We start from the raw sequence: 22,252 nt of genomic DNA, 5'->3' as shown, positions 1-22,252 counted from the left end.
ATGTTTGAAGAGGTTAGGAAAGATGTCTGTCATCATATCTAGAGCAGTTGTGCCAAGTGACTACCAGGGAAGGCTACCAGTGTATCCATAGGAAGTATTCCACATGCAACCACCCCCTCTCTCTCTTGAGAGAGGCTGCTCTCATTATATATAGAGGTGGTGCCCTACCTGAGCTCAGGGGAAGCTGACATGGTATCCGCAGATGGTGTTCCAGATAGCCTTGTAAGGACAGGAGGCGTTCAAAGTACTGGGTGATCAAAAAGTCAGTATAAATTTTAAAACTTTATAAACCACGGAATAATGTAGATAGAGAGGTACAAATTGACACACATGCTTGGAATGACATGAGGTTTTATTACAACAACAAAAAAACAAAGTTTACAAAATGTCCGACAGATGGTGCTGGAGAGCAAAACGTCAGTGACTGCGCATGACAATCGTATATAAAAGGAGCTGCAATGAGAGAGAGAATCAGTTGCACCAGCAGTCGCAGAATGTTAACGTTACCTGAAAAGGCGCTTTTAGTGAAGCTGTATTATCAGAATGGGGAATGTGCTACTTCAGCGTTACGATCCTATCGCCATAGGAAGGGGATTCGAACAAGTAAAGGTCCGTTGACAAATGCAGCTGTGGCGAGAATGATTTCGAAGTTCGAAGCCACGGGTTGTTTAGACGATAGATCCCGTAGTGGCCGACCGAGCAGAAGGCGTAATGCTGCTGAGACAGTTCAGGAAGAAATGGAGACTGTAGCGGGTTCGTCTACGGACGGGGAAGTCAGCGCTCGTGCAGACGCACGTCGCACCGGCATTCCATACACTACTGTTTCGTTGGCACTTAGGCGTACCCTCCGATGCTATCCGTACAAAATCCATCGGCATCGTGAACTGTTACCTGGCGATTTAGTGAAGCGGAGGGCATTTGCGGTGTGGGCGTTTCAAAAGATGGCGGAAGATGACGATCGGTTGAGTAACGTGCTGTGGACCGACGAAGCTCATTTCACGCTCCGAGGGTCTGTCAACGCCCACAACTGCAGAATTTAGACTACCGAAAATCCTAGAACTGTTGTGGAAACTCCATTGCACGACTAGAAAGTCACGGTATGGGTTGGATTTACCACATCTACTGTTATCGGGCCTTTTTTCTTCGAGGAAGTGCGTGATTCTGGTTTTGTAACTGCTGCCGTGACGGGTGCAAGGTACGCCGATATGTTACAGAATCGCATCATCCCCAGCCTGGCTGATAAACACCTGCTGGAACGTACGATGTTTATGCAGGATGACGCTCCACCCCATATTGCTAGACGCGTGAAAGGTCTCTTGCGCGCGTCGTTTGGTGATGATCGTGTGCTCAGCCGCCACTTTCGTCATGCTTGGCCTCCCAGGTCCCCAGACCTCAGTCCGTCCTATTATTGGCTTTGGGGTTATCTGAAGTCGCAAGTTGTATGGTGATCGACCGACATCTCCAGTGATGCTGAAAGACAACATCCGACGCCAATGCCTAACCATAACTCTGGACATGCTTTACAGTGCTGTTCACAACATTATTCCTCGACTACAGCTATTGTTGAGGAATAATGGTGGACATATTGAGCATTTCATGTAAAGAACATCATCTTTTCTTTGTCTTACTTTGTTATGCTAATTATTGTTATTCCGATCAGATGAAGCGCCATCTGTCGGACATTTTTTGAACTTTTGTATATTTTTGGTTCTGTGTTGTGTTGTGAACGATATTTCTGAATTGTTAGCCAAGAGTGCTAAAGACAGTGTTATTCAGCGTAAATGCATGTGTTTTTTTTCCCTCAAGTTGGGAGATCGACTTTCCAATACATTAAGTAACTTTAAATCAGTATGTATTTTTTTATCATTTGTAAATGAATCTTCTAGGTCTTAGTGTACATAGGTTAGGTTGTATGGACAGTTAGTAAATAGTGTGGAAGACATTTACTAGTACAGGCAATATAGCATCATGTATACATGTCTGCTTTCATACACTGATTTTGGTTCTCAAGCTACTGGATTGTGTCTTCATTCAAAGCTAACTATGACTCTGTTTACCTGTATTTATCCTGAGTATGGCTATACTATATCTGATTGGAACTTAAGTTGTGGACAGATGTGTGTGTGTGTGTGTGTGTGTGTGTGTGTGTGTGTGTACTCAAGGAGAATGTAAAACCATTGATTGAGGCTGGATGTTTCTTGCATTTACTCTTTGCATAGAATTGAACTTATTGATATGATTATGGACGTTATTAATTTTGTTGTATCGAAACATATTTTGCTGGTTTGTACCTGGTGTGGTTTGAATTCATGGGTCAGTCCCCACATCATAAACTCAGGCCCTAATATTTTTCCATTATTTTGTTCTCTCATGAATCAGCATATCCTTAAATACTACAGCTTATGTGGCTGATTGATTCCTACTCATGATTGAGTATATTATTCCGGTCTGTACCAGTCATTGTGAGTTTTTCGAGTCAGCTCCCTTGTCGTATACTTAGGCTCTGAAATTTTTCTTTTCTGTTCTGCCGATTTTGAAGGTTTGATTGCATGGATTAAACTTAAATATTGTAATTCTAGTAATTTACCTTGCCTCTGTAATTATTTCTATAGTTAGTGGTGTAATGTTGTAGTTTTGACCTAGTATTATTTGTCTTGTGACAGTAAATTCCACAGGTCTGAAAATGTCAATATCATATCCTGGTATATGTATAGATTATGACTTGTAGAGTAGGTATTTATCTTATGTTTTCTGTAATACGTTATGTATCAGATACTTCTATATTTTAAAGGCATCCGTCCATCCTTGAGGGATGATGATGTAGCATGCTTGGTTCAGAGTCTGCAGCGTCTGATGTGGCTAAAAAGTCCCACTTGAGAGTGGCAGACCCTGCTGCAGTTTGGACATGTGAGATTTGAGGGACTTCGAACAGAAGCCGCTCTGTCTCTTCGCTTTGTCCTCTTCCTGATTTGTTCCTGTGTGCGTTCGTCCCCTGAGAGCTTGACGCCGTTGCGCACAGCTACTCGCCACTTGACACGGTCATCTGCAATGCTTTCCCAGCGACTTGTATTGATTCTGGTCTTGGTCATGTCTCTCTTGCAGACATCCTTGAAACGAAGATGCGGTCATTCCACTGGCCTCACACACTCCTGAAGGTCTCCGTACAGCAGTTGTTTCGGTATCCGTTCAGGATCCATGCACCTGACATGTCCCAACCATCTTAGACGTCGATTACTCAGGAGTGCAAAGATGCTGGTTGTGCTTGCACGATGAAAGACATCTACATCTACATCTACATTTATACTCCGCAAGCCACCCAACGGTGTGTGGCGGAGGGCACTTTACGTGCCACTGTCATTACCTCCCTTTCCTGTTCCATTCGCGTATGGTTCGCGGGAACAACGACTGTCTGAAAGCCTCTGTGCGCGCTCTAATCTCTCTAATTTTACATTCGTGATCGCCTCGGGAGGTATAAGTAGGGGGAAGCAATATATTCGATACCTCATCCAGAAACGCACCCTCTCGAAACCTGGCGAGCAAGCTACAACGCGATGCAGAGCGCCTCTCTTGCAGAGTCTGCCACTTGAGTTTGTTAAACATCTCCGTAACGCTGTCACGGTTACCAAATAACCCTGTGACGAAACGCGCCGCTCTTCTTTGAACCTTCTCTATCTCCTCCGTCAACCCGATCTGGTACGGATCCCACACTGATGAGCAATACTCAAGTATAGGTCGAACGAGTGTTTTGTAAGCCACCTCCTTTGTTGATGGACTACATTTGCTAAGGACTCTCCCAATGAATCTCAACCTGGTACCCGCCTTACCAACAATTAATTTTATATGATCATTCCACTTCAAATCGTTCCGCACGCATACTCCCAGATATTTTACAGAAGTAACTGCTACCAGTGTTTGTTCCGCTATCATATAATCATACAATAAAGGATCCTTATTTCTATGTATTCGCAATACATTACATTTGTCTATGTTAAGGGTCAGTTGCCACTCCCTGCACCAAGTGCCTATCCGCTGCAGATCTTCCTGCATTTCGCTACAATTTTCTAATGCTGCAACTTCTCTGTATACTACAGCATCATCCGCGAAAAGCCGCATGGAACTTCCGACACTATCTACTAGGTCATTTATATATATTGTGAAAAGCAATGGTCCCATAACACTCCCCTGTGGCACGCCAGAGGTTACTTTAACGTCTGTAGACGTCTCTCCGTTGATAACAACATGCTGTGTTCTGTTTGCTAAAAACTCTTCAATGCAGCCACAGAGCTGGTCTGATATTCCGTAGGCTCTTACTTTGTTCACCAGGCGACAGTGCGGAACTGTATCGAACGCCTTCCGGAAGTCAAGAAAAATAGCATCTACCTGGGAGCCTGTATCTAATATTTTCTGGGTCTCATGAACAAATAAAGCGAGGTGGGTCTCACACGATCGCTGTTTCCGGAATCCATGTTGATTCCCACATAGTAGATTCTGGGTTTCCAAAAACGACATGATATTCGAGCAAAAAACATGTTCTAAAATTCTACAACAGATCGACGTCAGAGATATAGCTCTATAGTTTTGCGCATCTGCTCGACGACCCTTCTTGAAGACTGGGACTACCTGTGCTCTTTTCCAATCATTTGGAACCTTCCGTTCCTCTAGAGACTTGCGGTACACGGCTGTTAGAAGGGGGGCAAGTTCTTTCACATACTCTGTGTAGAATCGAATTGGTATCCCGTCAGGTCCAGTGGACTTTCCTCTGTTGAGTTATTCCAGTTGCTTTTCTATTCGGTGTTGGGTACTCTGTCTCTCCAAGAGATCTGAAAGATCTTCTGGACACAGCGGAGATGGAAGCTGTTGAGTCGAGATTCATGCCTAGAAAGAGTTGTCCATGTCTCACAGCTATAGAGAAGGGTGCTTATAACACAAGCGTTGGAGAGTTTTACTTTAGTTTTTGTGGTAAGCAGTCCGTTGTTCCATATTCTGTTTTTCAATCTAGCCATTACAGATGATGCCTTTGCGATTCTGTTAGTAAATTCAGTGTCCATGGACAAGTTGCTACATATTGCGGATCCCAAGCAGGTAATGTCATCAACTACCTGGAGAGGATTGCCATCACTGCTGATGGATGGAAGGTTGGTAGTGCTCTGCGCCATGATCTTAGTCTATTGAAGGCTGATGAGTAGACCAAATTTTTCACATGCGTGTGATAATTTGTTGACTATATACTGCAGCTCATCTTCTGTGTTCGCTACTAGAGCTGCATCGTCCGCATATAACAACTCACAGATAACAACTGTATTTACTTTGGTCTTGGCCTTGAGGCGAGCAATGTTGAAATGATTTCCATCAGACCTCGTATGTAGATACACTCCCTCCTCACAGTCTTCAAAGGCAAATCTGAGCAGAAGGGAAAAGAAAATCCCAAATAATGTAGGAGCTGACACACACCCCTGTTTCACACCGCTATTAACAGGGAATGCTTCTGATGTTTTACCGTTGAAGCAGATTGTTGCTTGTGTTTTCTCATGGAAAGAGACAATTATCTGTAGTAGTTTAGGTGGACATCCAATCTTCTGCAACAGTTTGAAAAGCCCATTTCTGCTCACTAAATCGAACGCTTTAACAAGGTCAATGAAAGCAATATAAAGTGGCCTCTGCTGTTCACGACATTTCTCTTGTAGCTGTCTTAAGGAGAAGATCATATCTACGGTTGATCGGCCGGGCCTGAAGCCACACTGAGATTCTGGGTACATTCTGGAAGCTAAGATTTGTAATCGCATTAGGATGACTCTTGCATAAGCTTTCCCGGGTATACTTAGTAATGAAATGCCTCCATAATTGTTATAATCACTTCTGTTCCCTTTCTGTTTATATAGAGTAACTATCCTCGAATTCCGCATACTCATCGGGACATAACCTTCTTCCCAGCTGGTTGTGATAAGTGAATATAAATGTTTGAGAAGAACAGATTTGTTATACTTAATGACCTCTGCAGGGATCCCATCTTCACCTGGGGCCTTTCCGTTAGCAAGAGAATCTATTTCTCTACTAAGTTCTTCCATAGTAGGTATTGTATCTAGTTCTTCCATAACTGGCATTTGTTTGATGGCGTCACATGCATTCTTGTTAACTTCATTCTCGGCTGCATACAACTCGAGGTAGTGTTCAAGCCAGCGTTCCATTTGTTTGCCTTCATCAGTAATGACTTCAACCATCTTGGAATTCAGAGGAGCTGTTTTTGTGACAGTTGGTCCATTTGTTTTCTTAATACCATCGTACATTGCCTTAGCATCCCCAGGATCGGCCGCTTTCTGTATACCTGCTGCGCATCTCCTGGATGTTTGCTGTGCCCTGTTTCTTGCTTTTCGTAGGTCATCTCGAGTTCTTTCATTTGGGTTTCTTTTGTAAGCAAGCAGGGCTTTCCGTTTAGCCTCAGTGACTGGTTCCATTTCTTCCAAATCTTGCTCGTACCACTCCTTATTACTTTTTCCTTTTATTCCATAGGCCAATGCTGCTGAGTTGTAGATTGAACCCGAGAGTTTTGCCCATTTCTAATCAACATTCCTTTCTGCTTGCACGTTTCCTGGGAAAGCACTTTCAAAATTACTGTCAAAATCCTGCTTTCTTTGTGTGTCTTGAACACGATCTGTGTTGATACGGGGATGACCTCTCCTCTCGGTTTAGCGTAATGACATTTCTTAAGAGTGAGCCTCAATGTGCACGCCACCAGGGCGTGCGTGGTCAGTGTTGCAATCAGCACTATGATAACTTCGTGTCAGTAGCACATTTTTGAGACCAGTACGCCCAGCTATGACTAAGTCAAGCTGATGCCAGTGATGAGAGCGCGGGTGTCTCCAGGACACCTTGTGCTGATCCTTAAGTTGGAAATATGTGTTTGTAATACAGAGTCCATAAAAGCAGCAAACTTCAAGCAGTCTCTGGCCATTTTCATTCATTTTTCCCACCCCACGATGTCCCAGGCAATTCGGCCATATGTCGTTATCTGATCCAACTCTAACATTAAAGTCCCCTAGAATATACAGTGTCTCGGTGCTAAGTACCTTGGCTATTCTGTCGCTGAGTAAATCATAAAACAGATCCTTCTCTTCCATGCTGGATGATAAGGTGGTAGCATACACATTTAGGATGTTGACAGTGCCACTTGGGGAGCATATTTTCAAAGCAATAATTCGCTCTGTTCCACCGGATGGTGGTACAGTACAGTCCAGGAGGGTGTTTTTAACAGCAAATCCTACACCATGAAGTCTTGGCTCGTCTTGAGACTTCCCCTGCCAGAAGAATGTGTAATTATCCTCCCTGATAGAGCCCGCGTCTTGAAGCCGCGTCTCCTGCAGTCCCGCGATGTCAACATTCAAACGATGGAGCTCTCTGTCAACTGCCCAGTCTTACCAACCTCTTGGGCATCGTCAATGTACCTTGGACACATGGTCCTAACTTTGCAGGTGGCAATACGAAATAGTGATTTCTTTATTATTTCATTTTTGTTGTTGGTAGGTGTACTATATCAACCCGCTTGTCGAAGATTACTTCTAAGCTCCACACACCCCTTGAAGCAGGCGGATAGTGGCGGGACAGCACCTTATTGGCTGGGGGCTGCACAGCTTGAGGCGGGCGGTAGCTGTCCAACGAGATGCAACGATCTCTCCCACCGTCGGAAATGGCCCCTGGTACTCGAGTCTTACGCCAATCAGACAAAGCTTATAACCGGTAACTGCCTCTTCCCGTGTTGTGCCGAAGTCATTGGACGTCGCTGAAGTGTCCTCACCAGGATGCTACAAGCCTGAGCGATAAATATGAACACACGTGAGTTGCCCAATCATCACGGTCTCCCTCTCGACCTAAATGGTAATAACCAGAGGAAAGGCAAGCCAATATGTCTGGTATCACTTCGGTTGCAGGAGCTGCCGAAAGGTGACGTAGTGCGCCTTCCAACCGCCTTTGGGGCCCAACTCCAGATTTTCTTTCAGGGTTTTCTCCCTTAGCCTTCATCCCTCCCGAGACCAACCACAAGGCAGTGCTGTGTTAAGGTAATTAGAGAAAGAAACGAAATGGTAACTGAGGAGAGAGTAAGGAATGTTGTTGTTGTTGTTGTTGTTGTCTTCAGTCCTGAGACTGGGTTGGTGCAGCTCTCCATGCTACGCTATCCTGTGCAAGCTTCTTCATCTCCCAGTACCTACTGCAACATACATCCTTCTGAATCTGCTTAGTGTATTCATCTCTTGGTCTCTCTCTACGTTTTTCCCCTCCACGCTGCCCTCCAATGCTAAATTTGTGATCCCTTGATGCCTCAGAACATGTACTACCAACCGGTCCCTTCTTCTTGTCAAGTTGTGCCACAAACTCCTCTTCTCCCCAATTCTATCCAATACCTCCTCATTAGTTACGTGATCTACCCATCTAATCTTCAGCATTCTTCTGTAGTACCACATTTCAAAAGCTTCTATTCTCTTCTTGTTCAAACTATTTATCGTCCATGTTTCACTTCCATACATGGCTACACTCCATACAAATACCCTCAGACACGACTTCCTGACACTTAATTCTATACTCGATGTAACGACTTCCTGACACTTAAATCTCTACTCGATGTTAACAAATTTCTCTTCTTCAGAAAAGCTTTCCTTGCCATTGCCAGTCTACATTTTATATCCTCTCTACTTCGACCATCATCAGTTATTTTGCTCCTCAAATAGCAAAACTCCTTTACTACAGTACTTTAAGTGTCTCATTTCCTAATCTAATTCCCTCAGCATCACCCGACTTAATTCGATTACATTCCATTATCCTCGTTTTGCTTTTGTTCATGTTCATCTTATCCCCTCCTTTCAAGACACTGTCCATTCCGTTCAACTGTTCTTTCAAGTCCTTTGCTGTCTCTGACAGAATTACAATGTCATCGGCGAACCTCAAAGTTTTTATTCCTTCTCCATGGATTTTAATACCTACTCCGAACTTTTCTTTTGTTTCCTTTATTGCTTGCTCAATATACAGATTGAATAACATCAGGGATAGGCTACAACACTGTCTCACTCCCTTCCCAACCACTGCTTCCCTTTCGTACCCCTCTACTCTTATAACTGCCATCTGCTTTCTGTACAAATTGTAAATACCCTTTCGCTCCCTGTATTTTACCCCTGCCACCTTCAGAATTTCAAAGAGAGTATTCCAATCAACATTGTCGAAAGCTTTCTCTAAGTCTACAAATGCTAGAAACGTAGGTTTGCCTCTCCTTAATCTATTTTCTAAGATAAGTCGTAGGGTCAGTATTGCCTCACGTGTTCCAACATTTCTGCAGAATCCAAACTGATCTTCCCCGAGGTCGGCTTCTACCAGTTTTTCCATTCGTTCACCTGTCCAAAAGTCTTGTTTCTCCTGCCACCGAACTTCACTAATTCCCACTATATCTAACTTTAACCTGTCCATTTCGCTTTTTAAATTTTCTAACCTACCTGCCCGAGTAAGGGATCTGACATTCCACTCTCCGATCCGTAGAACGCCAGTTTTCTTTCTCCTGATAACGACGTCCTCCTGAGTAGTCCCCGCCCGGAGATCCGAATGGGGGACTATTTTACCTCCGGAATATCTTACCCAAGAGGACGCCATCATCATTTAACCATACAGTAAAGCTGCATGCCCTCGGGAAAAATTACAGCTGTAGTTTCCCCTTGCTTTCAGCCGTTCGCAGTACCAGCACAGCAAGGCCGTTTTGGTTAGTGTTGCAAGGCCAGATCAGTCAATCATCCAGACCGTTGCCCCTGCAACTACTGAAAAGGCTGCTGCCCCTCTTCAGGAACCACACGTTTGTCTGGTCTCTCAACAGATACCCCTCTATTGTGGTTGCACCTACGGTACGGCCATCTGTATCGCTGAGGCACGCAAGCCTCCCCACCAACGGCAAGGTCCATGGTTCATGGGGGTAGGAGTAGGGAATAGGATATAGAATATAAGACGGGTCGTTGTGAGGCACACTTTGCCTGGCTCCTCTGCTGAGACCTGCCCGGCTAGGTTGGACCTGCCAGTAGCTATGCTACCGGCGATATAGCTCTCAGCCTCCTGGGAGCACACAAACTCTCCCGCCCACACGGACAGTGCTACGATAAGGCGGTGCCTCATGGGAGATGTAAGCGATGACATCTCGGTCGGCGAAAGATTCTAATCCAGGTAGCGAAGCATTTTCACAGCGGACAATAGCGAGTGTAAACCACACGCTGCCAGCTGCTCCAGTTACAACATCCAGTGAGAAATTAAGTCAGTGCAGTGCCATTTGTTCCAATCTTATTTTCCAGACTAATTACGTGTTTGTAGACAGGCATGCAGTGGTGGCGTTGTCGATAGACACGACGACATGGCATAGTGCTTCAATGCTGTTGCAGATAAGAGCTCACAGCAGAATGGTTACGGGTGACCTTGGTTACGTAACGCACTGATAACGGACTTTGGAGGCACCAGCGAAAGAGGAAAGAGTGCAATCCCGTACGCGTGCTGTAGTCCTCCTCTTATTATATATATATATATATATATATATATATATATATATATATATATATATACAAATAATCCTGGGCATTATTTTGTACAGCATTTGCAAACCTTATAGTCTGTCACAAAATGCTGTAACACCCTGTTTCCAAATTTTGTGAGGGGGATATTGTAATGATTGTAATGAGACACCCTCCTCTATCATTACCTTTTTGTTAACAGAAGTAGCAGATACATTTGATTTTGTATACGATGCGTTAAATTTCAGACTAAAATGTAAAAAATGAAATTAAGTTGTTACAAGCGATGCATACTTAAAATTCATTTTGTTAACTGCACAATCTAATGGTAATTATTAAATTTATTTCTGGAGTTATAAATAAAATAATGTTATAACCTGGTGATAATTCTACTTTTGTCAAGAAAGTTGGTAAGCTCTTTCGTTTTTTAAACTCTTTGGAATATTATGAGTTCCCCACAATGTTGGTAGGAGTATTTGGCATGCCTCTGATGGAGACAGACGTATTTATATGATCGACACTAACAATGTAATTTGGAATATTAAGTGGAAATCGTAAAAACGGAGTGATACGGAAAAATGTGACAAAGGTAAAATTCAAGAGTAATGCAGGCAAATCTTCAACAGTTATTTAGTCATGTGGAACCCACAAAGTCAAAATTTCAGGGGTAAGAATGTATCCCAAGACGCAAAACTGGAACCAACACCAAGAAGAGAAAACGAAGATAAGTAACAAGTTTTTCTTTCGTATAAATTACGCCTCTCGAAGCTTTTGAAAATAATGAACTAAGAGAAATTTAATGGTGATGTGTGGAAGGGTAAGATTACAAGGTGGAATAAATAACAATACAGCAATTTTGTTTGTATTGGACGAAATTTGTATGTATTTTCAGGTGTAGACTACGCCACAGAACTTACTCCAGACATCACTCAGCCTGTTGTGATTGTATATGCTGCAGCACTTAATTTTCACGTGCCACACTCCTCAGTATCCAAAAACACAGCTTCATTAAGGGCAATTTGACCCTAACAATCGGTCATTTCCCCTCGTCTATGCTAGTTTACAACAGAAAAATAGTCTACTCAACATCTGCACTATGTCACGACTAGCCTTACATTCCTGCACAGTTCAGTAAGAGAGAGTGAGTCGACGAACATGAAGCGACTGCAGAGCCACATTTTTTGCACTTGTCAATATTCGAGGGAGGAAGCATTGATGTAACAGTGGCACACTGATTTGTGAAGCATACATCCCGCAACATTGGGCTTGTACGAACTCTTATTTCTGAGCTCTACAACTCACTCTTGTTCATGCAGGCGCTGTAGAGCTCGTGAACCAGCTGTAAGCTCCTGGGAACGGCTGCTCCAGGCTCCTCCTCTTCTACGGCAGTGCGCAGCTTCTCGTGGAGCTGGTCCTCAATAGCCGAGAAGGTGCTCACCGAAGATTTATCATCTGGGATTTCGGTGGTGAGCAGGTAGTTGCCGCACGCGTACTGGTAGAAGTCCTCGCAGGGGTCCACTGAGGGGTCCAGATAATCGAGCACCTCGGACGCTGTCGGGGCAGACACTACATCACAGGTCGTTCACTGACAATGCAGTGCTTTAGAAAGACTTACTGACTGGAGCAGCAGATGTTTTAAAGAGATTCATTATCCTGAGGGGCAACATATACCATGAGAGATTCACACCAATTTAATAATTAGAAGGCTGCTTATGCGCTGTGCTTCTACAACTGTTGTTCATTTAAGATACAGGGTGTTTCAAAAATGACCAGTATATTTGAAACGGCAATAAAAACTAAACGAGCAGCGATAGAAATACACCGTTTGTTGCAATATGCTTGGGACAACAGTACATTTTCAGGCAGACAAACTTTCGAAATTACAGTAGTTACAATTTTCAACAACAGATTGCGCTGCGGTCTGGGAAACTCTATAGTACGATATTTTCCATATATCCACCATGCGTAGCAATGATATGGCGTAGTCTCTGAATGAAATTACCCGAAACCTTTGACAACGTGTCTGGCGGAATGGCTTCACATGAAGATGAGATGTACTGCTTCAGCTGTTCAATTGTTTCTGGATTCTGGCGGTACACCTGGTCTTTCAAGTGTCCCCACAGAAAGAAGTCACAGGGGTTCATGTCTGGCGGATAGGGAGGCCAATCCACGCCGCCTCCTGTATGTTTCGGATAGCCCAAAGCAATCACACGATCATCGAAATATTCATTCAGGAAATTAAAGACGTCGGCCGTGCGATGTGGCCGGGCACCATCTTGCATAAACCACGAGGTGTTCGCAGTGTCGTCTAAGGCAGTTTGTACCGCCACAAATTCACGAAGAATGTCCAGATAGCGTGATGCAGTAATCGTTTCGGATCTGAAAAATGGGCCAATGATTCCTTTGGAAGAAATGGCGGCCCAAACCAGTACTTTTTGAGGATGCAGGGACGATGGGACTGCAACATGGGGCTTTTCGGTTCCCCATATGCGCCAGTTCTGTTTATTGACGAAGCCGTCCAGGTAAAAATAGGCTTCGTCAGTAAACCAAATGCTGCCCACATGCATATCGCCGTCATCAATCCTGTGCACTATATCGTTAGCGAATGTCTCTCGTGCAGCAACGGTAGCGGCGCTGAGGGTTTGCCACATTTGAATTTTGTACGGATAGAGGTGTAAACTCTGGCGCACGAGACGATATGTGGACGTTGGCGTTATTTGGACCACAGCTGCAACACGGCGAACGGAAACCCGAGGCCGCTGTCGGATCACCTGCTGCACTAGCAGCGCGTTGCCCTCTGCGGTTGCCGTACGCGGTCGCCCTACCTTTCCAGCACGTTCACCCGTCACGTTCCCAGTCCGTTGAAATTTTTCAAACAGATCCTTTATTGTATCGCTTTTCGGTCCTTTGGTTACATAAAACTTCCGTTGAAAACTTCATCTTGTTGCAACAACACTGTGTTGTAGGCGGTAGAATTCCAACACCAGAAAAATCCTCTGTTCTAAGGAATAAACCATGTTGTCTACAGCACACTTGCACATTGTGAACAGCACACGCTTACAGCAGAAAGACGACGTACAGAATGGCGCACCCACAGACTGCGTTGTCTTCTATATCTTTCACATCACTTGCAGCGCCATCTGTTGTTGAAAATTGTAACTACTGTAATTTCGAAAGTTTGTCCGCCTGAAAATGTACTGTTGTCCCAAGCATATTGCAACAAACGGTGTATTTCTATCGCTGCTCGTTTAGTTTTTATTGCCGTTTCAAATATACCGGTCATTTTTGAAACACCCTGTATATGCACAAGGGGCAGTTAAATGAATACCGATTACCCGCAACAATGGGACCACGGAACGGTTCCATTCAAAAGTAGCCACCACATGAGTTAAGACAATTCCTGTTTCACAGAATGCGGTCCGCTACTCACGGATCCACAACTGCAGCCAGTCTTGCACTTCCTTGTCTGGCTGAGACTGACGTCTTCTGAAACGTCCTCTGTAGAGCCCGGATATTTCAGTGGGTGATTTTCACATCTTTGGCGACCTGAAGTAAGACATCCATCATCATTGGTTTCAGCCGGGTGAGGAAGTAAAAGAGTGGGTGCAGTTGCGGATCTGTCAGCAGCTGACTGTGTTCTATGAAACAGGAATCATTTATCTCGTCTCCCAGTGGGATAAATGTCTTAATGTGTTTGGTGATTACTTTTGAATGGAACCATTCCATGGTCCCATTGTTGGGGATGTTCAGTTTTCATTTGACTGCCCTCGAATAGCATGCGTTTAGTCAGTACCTTTATTTTCACTGCTGGTTGTTTTCGTGCTACATCAGAAGGTGACAGGTCCATGGGGTTTGGGGACTGCTTTGGCACGCACTAAAAAGTTATGGTGACATGTAGCTCTATATCTACCTTCAGGATATAATATTATCTTTCTTTCTCTTACACACACACACACACACACACACACACACACACACACACACACACACCACTCACATATACAAGCACACATACGCACACACTTCTTTAGTCTCTCTCCCTTTCAAATACTTTCACACTTCCTCTTACTTGCAAACACAGGACACACCCTATTTCTCTCTCTTTTTCTCTATCTCTCCCTTTCTCTCATACACATACAAAGCCTTTACCTCTCTCAAATCAATTACATCTACCCCCACCCCTCCTCTCTCTCTCTCTCTCTCTCTCTCTCTCTATCACTCTCTCTCCCTTCCCCTTTTCTTTTCCTTTCTCCCTCTCTCTCTCTCTCTCTCTCTCTCTCTCTCTCTCTCTCTCTCACACACACACACACACACACACACACCTACAAGAACACACACACACTGTTTTAGTCTCTCTCTCTCTCTCTCAAATACTTTCACACATCCTCTCACTTGCAAACACAGACTATATCTCTCTCTTTTTCTGTAACTCTACCTTTCTCTCACACACATACAAATCCTTTATCTCTCTCAAATCAACTACACCCACCCCCACCTGTCCTCTCTCTCTCAATCTCACTCTTCCCCCCTCCGCTTCTCTTTCCTTTTTTCTGTCTCTCTCTTTCATTCACTCACACACACACACACACACACACACACACACACACAAGCACACATACGCACACACTTCTTTAGTCTCTCTCCCTTTCAAATACTTTCACACTTCCTCTTACTTGCAAACACAGAACACACCCTATTTCTCTCTCTTTTTCTCTATCTCTCCCTTTCTCTCATACACATACAAAGCCTTTACCTCTCTCAAATCAATTACATCTACCCCCACCCCTCCTCCCTCTCTCTCTCTCTCTCTCTCTCTCTCTCTCTCCCTCCCCCTTCTCTTTTCCTTTCCCCCCCCCCCTCTCTCTCTCTCTCTCTCTCTCTCTCTCTCTCTCTCTCTCTCTCTCTCTCTCTCTCACACACACACACACACACACACACACACACACACACACCTACAAGAACACACACACACACTTTTTTAGTCTCTCACCCTTTCAAATACTTTCACACTTCCTCTCACTTGCAAACACAGACTATATCTCTCTCTTTTTCTCTATCTCTCCCTTTCTCTCACACACATACAAATCCTTTATCTCTCTCAAATCAACTACACCCACCCCCACCCCTCCTCTCTCTCTCAATCTCACTCTTCCCCCATTTTCTTCTCTTTCCTTTTCTCCATCTCTCTCTCTCTCTCTCACTCACTCTCTCTCTCTCTCTCTCACACACACACACACAATTTCCCTTACTTTCTCTCTCACAACCCCACTATCCATCCCTTTCATATGCTTCCCCTTCTCACTGTGTATCACAGCTACTCTATCTCACTGCTGTCGCCAGGTACAGTTATTGGAAAATGTGTTTGCTCTCATTGCTGGGCACGTGGCACTACCAACTGTAGAACTGTACACAGTGAGAGAGGAGAGTAGGAGTACTAACCTGCGTGGACACATCCCGGCGTGAGGCAGAGGTCCTGCAGGCTCTGAGTGCCGGACTGCGATTCTGGCCCCTGTGTGTCTGCTGCAGACACGTTCCCTCTGGACTCCATCGCCACTGGCATCAGTGTCTCTACAGGGCAATAGGCAGGGAAGTGCAAGCGTTAGAAAAGTTGCAAACTGGAAGGTGGATGTTGGTAGTGACATTAAGACTAATGACAGGTCTTTACAGACCACGACATAAGGACGTCTGCTCTCAGATGGAGACACAGGCAACAGTTTCAAGCAATTGCAAATGCAAAGACATTATGGGACCACCTACGGGCATAGTGAATATCACACTGGTTTTGTGACTGGAGTGAGATGTTCCCAGCAAATGGAGCACAGCATGTTTATTCTTAATTCAGAGAATCTTCAAAGTAATTTCAGGTGTACCCACACGGTTACAGGGACATTACTGTTGACGCTACATATAGATGACATAGAGGACAACGTCAGAGTCTCTATGACGCTGTTTGTGACTGACGATGTTGCATGTAGAACGTCGCAATGCTAAAGAATCGTCGCGTAATGCACGAAGACCTACAGAGGACCAACGGTCCAGAGATTGGCACTTGACGCTCAGCATAAACAACTATGCCATGTTGGGCACAAACAAGCACAAGGAGCAGTGTCAAATGATTACGCGACTGTTGAACAATGAATGGAAACAGTGAAATGGATTAAACACCCAGGAGTAGGCGTATGGAGCGGCTTAAAGTGAAAAGAGTGCACAAAAATAATCCTAGGAAAGGCAGATGGCACACTAGGGTCAACTGGAAATAAGCTCATGAAGTTTGGTCCACCTACAAGTGAGGTATCTTTCGAAATCCTCGTTCGACCGATGCCTGAGCATTGCTCCTCAGTCCATTACTCTTATCTATTAGGCTTGACAGAGAAAAGTGAGAACGTCCAAGTGAGAACAGTGAGTTTCTTCACAGGTTCGTTTGGTAAGCGTGAAAGAATGAACGATCCGTATAGCTTTGGGGTGCTCCAGTGGGTAGGTGACAATGAATCCGATGATACTCAGTTCATTCATTTATTTAATCCAGTCTACAACAGAGGCAAGAGATGCGAGTCAAATCCACGGTCCTCGGCGGTCAACTGTTGTCACGTTGTCGCCTGTGACCAGCTCGCTCAGCACGCCTCTGGAGTCTCCACAGTGCTCGCCGATCTGATGCTTCTCGCTTGCTGGCTAACAGGTCGGGTGTGTTCGTAAGCACACGCCCCAGCTGTCACATAGACGCCTTGCTGCAATGCTGCCGAGGTATCGCACATTTCAGTAATACCATCGGTCATCGACTGAGTGGTTCAAATGGCTCGGAGCACTACGGGACTTAACATCTGAGGTCATCAGTCCCCTAGAACTTAGAATTACTTAAACCTAACTAACTTAACGACATCACACTCATCCATGCCCCAGGCAGGATTCGAACCTGCGACCGTAGCGGTCGCGCTGTTCCAGACTGAAGCGTCTAGAACCGCTCGGTCACACCGGCTGGTCTACGACTGAGTGGCTGTGTCGGTCTACCGAGGCCGGCACGGTGGCAAAACCCTGTGCTCAGCTGGTTACTGCCATCAGTGTGATCTCAGCAAACAGTGCTCACAGCTGCCAGTGCTGTTCCGTATTGCACTTCCCACACGTCGTGCATGACTGGAAAAGGACATGGTGAATGTGGTACTGGTACAGAATGTACCCAACACCTCATATGATGGTGTGGTGTGGGGAGTATACAGTGCTGGGAAAAAAAATTGCAGCACCAAGAAGGAGGTATGTGACATAAAGTAAAGTTGGTAGGCATTTTGCTGCATCTCAAAGATGATGTCTACTCAAGTTTTGCGACAGTCTCATAGTAGCAACTAAGAGGCTGCAAATCAGGTTTGCTTTAAATGGTTCAAATGGCTCTGAGCAGTATGGGACTTAACATCTATGGTCATCAGTCCCCTAGAACTTAGAACTACTTAAACCTAACTAACCTAAGGACATCACACAACACCCAGCCATCACGAGGCAGAGAAAATCCCTGACCCCGCCGGGAATCGAACCCGGGAACCCGGGCGTGGGAAGCGAGAACGCTACCGCACGACCACGAGATGCGGGCTAATGCTTTAAATGCATATAGTAACGATCGTGAGCGTTAGTTACCTTTGAGATTAGATATGGTGAGTGGATGCTAGTCCACAATACCTTTAAGGCGACAAAGACGCCATTATCAGTACGTCACTGAGTTTGAACGAGGTCGTGTAATAGGGCTATGAGAAGCTGCGATATTCCAGAAAGACTTGGCAGAAATGTAGCCACTGCACACGGTTATTGGCAGCGGTGTTGACGAGGATGTACGGTCGCAAGAAAACTGGGCTCCGGAATGCCATGTTGTACTACCGAGAGGGAAGATCATCGTGTTCGACATATGGGTCTGGAGCATCGTACTGCAGCAGCAGTTTGAGCAGCAGTTGGCACCACACTGACACAACGAACTGTTACAGATCAGTTACTCCGAGGACAGCTTTTCACAATATATATAAATGACCTAGTAGATAGTGTCGGAAGTTCCATGCGGCTTTTCGCGGATGATGCTGTAGTATACAGAGAAGTTGCAGCATTAGAAAATTGTAGCGAAATGCAGGAAGATCTGCAGCGGATAGGCACTTGGTGCAGGGAATGGCAACTGACCCTTAACATAGGCAAATGTAATGTATTGCGAATACATAGAAAGAAGGATCCTTTATTGTATGATTATATGATAGTGGAACAAACACTGGTAGCAGTTACTTCTGTAAAATATCTGGGAGTATGCGTGCGGAACGATTTGAAGTGGAATGATCATATAAAATTAATTGTTGGTAAGGCGGGTACCAGGTTGAGATTCATTGGGAGAGTGCTTAGAAAATGTAGTCCATCAACAAAGGAGGTGGCTTACAAAACACTCGTTCGACCTATACTCGAGTATTGCTCATCAGTGTGGGATCCGAACCAGATCGGGTTGACGGAGGAGATAGAGAAGATCCAAAGAAGAGCGGCGCGTTTCGTCACAGGGTTATTTGGTAACTGTGATAGCGTTACGGAGATGTTTAACAAACTCAAGTGGCAGACTCTGCAAGAGAGGCGCTCTGCATCGCGGTGTAGCTTGCTCGGCAGGTTTCGAGAGGGTGCGTTTCTGGATGAGGTATCGAATATATTGCTTCCCCCTACTTATACCTCCCGAGGAGATCACGAATGTAAAATTAGAGAGATTAGAGCGCGCACAGAGGCTTTCAGACAGTCGTTCTTCCCGCGAACCATACGCGACTGGAACAGGAAAGGGAGGTAATGACAGTGGCACGTAAAGTGCCCTCCGCCACACACCGTTGGGTGGCTTGCGGAGTATAAATGTAGATGTAGATGTAGATGTAGACCCGGAGAACTCGTTCGAGGGCAGGGTGAAGGTCTGTTGTGTTTTCTGATGAAAGTTAGTTCTGCCTCGGTGCCGGTCACCCCCGTGTTTTGGTTAAGAGGAGGCCTGTTGAGGACCTGCAACCAACCTGTCTATGTGCTGGACATGTACCGACCGGCCGCCGTGTCATCCTCACCCCACAGGCGTCACTGGATGCGGATGTGGAGGGGCATGTGGTCAGCAGATCACTCTCCCGGCCGTATGTCAGTTTACGAGACTGGGGCCACTACTTCTCAATCAAGTAACTCCTCAGTTCGCCTCACAAGGCCTGAGAGCACCCCACTTGCCAACAGCGCTCGGCAGACCGGATGGTCACCCGTCAAAGTGCTGGCCCAGCCCGACAGCGCTAACTTGATCTGACCGGAACCAGTGTTACCACTGCGGCAAGGCCGTTGGCAATTCAGGAAAAACGGCATCATAAACATTGAGCTGATTGAAAACGAAACTGCTGGGCAAAATTCGCAAGAGATATAGATGAAATATGTGTACAAATAAGCATGAAATTAGTTGAATATGGGTGAAATACTACGAAGGCCTTCCCGGCGTAATAATTGATAATATTCTTCTCGGGTATGCAGCCGGATCGTAACGTCTTCATGACACAACATTTCCGCGGTCCAACTGGCCGCCATCTTCAGGTGAGAGTGCTGGTGCACGATCTCGCCCGAACTGACTTCCCAGCGCAAGCAGCGGCCCCTATATAGGCCGCAGAAGACCCACAACGCGTGCGCGAGAAGGTGCCGTAACTGCCCTCTAGCGCAGTAAACATACCGCGCCGCAAGTGGTGGAAGGAGGCGAAATCGACATATCGCTGTCAAAAATTAAATTTTTTTTTATTCCGACGATCGAAACACAGACCGTTGTTTTTTAATGTCAGATAACACCGGGTCCCAAGTCTTACTTTTCAGATAAACGAATCTCTATGGATTCTTTTAAAACACAGTCCCAATAGCGAGATGCAGGGGCAACCATCTTATTAATAGAGACAAGGGTTATCTTTTAAGTCTTGGGACCCGGTGTTATCTGACATTAAAAAACAACGGTCTGTGTTTCGATCGTCAGAATAAATTTTTTTTTAAATTTTGACAGCGATATGTCGATTTCGCCTATGTCTACCACTGGTGGCGCGGTATGTTTACTGCGCCAGAGGGCAGTTACGGCACCTTCTCGCGCACGCGTTGTGGGTCTTCTGCAGCCTATATAGGGGCCGCCGCTTGCGCTAGGAAGTCAGTCCTTGTCACTCGGCTGAAGAGCGGCGGATTGTGCTGCTGACAGCCCTCCCCTGCCCGTGTGGGGCAGGGGAATGAAATTACAATAAAGAAAAAAAAAAAAAAACAACTAGGAAGTCAGTTCCGGCGAGATCGTGCACCAGCACCTCACCTGAAGATGGCGGCCAGTTGGACCGCGGAAATATTGTGTCATGAAGACGTTATGATCTGGCTGCATACCCGAGAAGAATATTATCATGGGTGAAATAGATCTGTCATGTTCGTATGTGGACAATGCCATGGGTAAAACGTCCATCCTAAACTGCTGGAATGATTATAAAATTTCGTGCACATATTAGGTACAACCTGGAAAGATATATTGTCAGGATAAGAACTACAAGCCTCGTGTTGGGGCGAGTGTGATAAAGAGGAGAGAGAGGGGAGACCAAGGAGATGGACACACAGCAAGGGCGAAGTAGGGGATAGGCACAGATAGGAGGAGAGATATGGATGAAGGCAGGGCAGGGGGAACCGTACAGATGGGAAAGGAGGAGGTGGACAGAGAAAGGAGAGATGAGGAGACGGACAGGGATGGGGGAAGAAGAGAGAGGCAAAGAGGATGGAGAAGGAGATGAAAGACAGAGGAGGCGAAAATGGATAGAGAAAGGGGAGCCGATAGCCAGAGAAAGAGAAGAGGTGGAGGTGAACACGGAAAGGAAAGAGGAGGAGATGAAGAGGCGAGTGGGAAGATGAGATGAGTAGAAGGAGGGCGGAGGAGAACAGAAAGGAGGGAGTGGGGATGCGGAAGAGACGGGGGAAGGGAAGATGGACTACAGAAGACTGAAATAGAAATACACATCCGGGCAACGGTAGGTACCCAGCTAGTTTCTTTCATAAATTTGTCGACAGGTTTGAAAACCTCCTCGCCAGTGTCTGTCAGAACAACAGTTCTTCTTCAATACTGCGATTCAACTCAAAACGACCATTACCTGGTCAGTAACGTCTGTAAGTACATCAAGCTGTGGCGTAATATGTTCGCTCTGTTTCAAAGCTGTAATGACCGCTTTTTTTCACATTTCCCGACATTCCCTAAATTCTTCTCTTCACAGTTGTATTTGATAATGGAATTTCACTTATTTTTTGTTTTGGTTTACCATCAAACAATGTATTCAGAATGAGATTTTCACTCTGCAGCGGAGGGTGCGCTGATATGAAACTTTCTGGCAGATTAAAACTGTGTGCCCGACGGAGACTCGAACTCGGGACCTTTGCCCTTCGTGGGCAAGTGCTCTACCATCTGAGCTACCGAAGCACGACTCACGCCCCGTTCTCACAGCTTTACTTCTGCCAATATCTCATCTCCTACTTTCCAAACTTTACAGAAGCTCTTCCGTGAACCTTGCAGAAGGTAGGAGACGAGATACTGTCAGAAGTAAAGCTGTGAGGACCGGGCGTGCGTTGTGCTTCGGTAGCTCAGATGGATGCCGGCACGGTTAACTCAGCGTGTTCGGTCAGAGGGTTAGCTGGCCTCTGTAATAAAAGAACTGAGTTAATTGATCAACGACGAACTGAAACGGGTGTCTTGCGACGTCCGCCACGAGCAGAAGCACCGA

The 22,252-nt window shown here is 45.4% G+C and overlaps 1 protein-coding gene across 1 annotated transcript in view; it reads right to left on the bottom strand.

Moving 5' to 3' along the window:
* Positions 1-22,252, bottom strand: part of LOC126108186 (neprilysin-2-like) — a 246,429-nt gene that overhangs the window by 139,355 nt on the left and 84,822 nt on the right. Inside the window, exons 3-4 of the mRNA XM_049913426.1 lie at positions 15,963-16,091; positions 11,826-12,074 (exon numbers count right to left, since the gene is read on the bottom strand). Coding sequence (XP_049769383.1) covers positions 11,826-12,074; positions 15,963-16,091 — 378 coding nt within the window. The remainder of the gene's footprint in view (positions 1-11,825; positions 12,075-15,962; positions 16,092-22,252) is intronic.

Source organism: Schistocerca cancellata, chromosome 11 (assembly GCF_023864275.1).
Source record: "Schistocerca cancellata isolate TAMUIC-IGC-003103 chromosome 11, iqSchCanc2.1, whole genome shotgun sequence".
NCBI classification, from domain to species: domain Eukaryota; kingdom Metazoa; phylum Arthropoda; class Insecta; order Orthoptera; family Acrididae; genus Schistocerca; species Schistocerca cancellata.
Note: the sequence above shows the minus strand (reverse complement) of the source record. Positions and strands in the feature narration are given on the sequence as shown.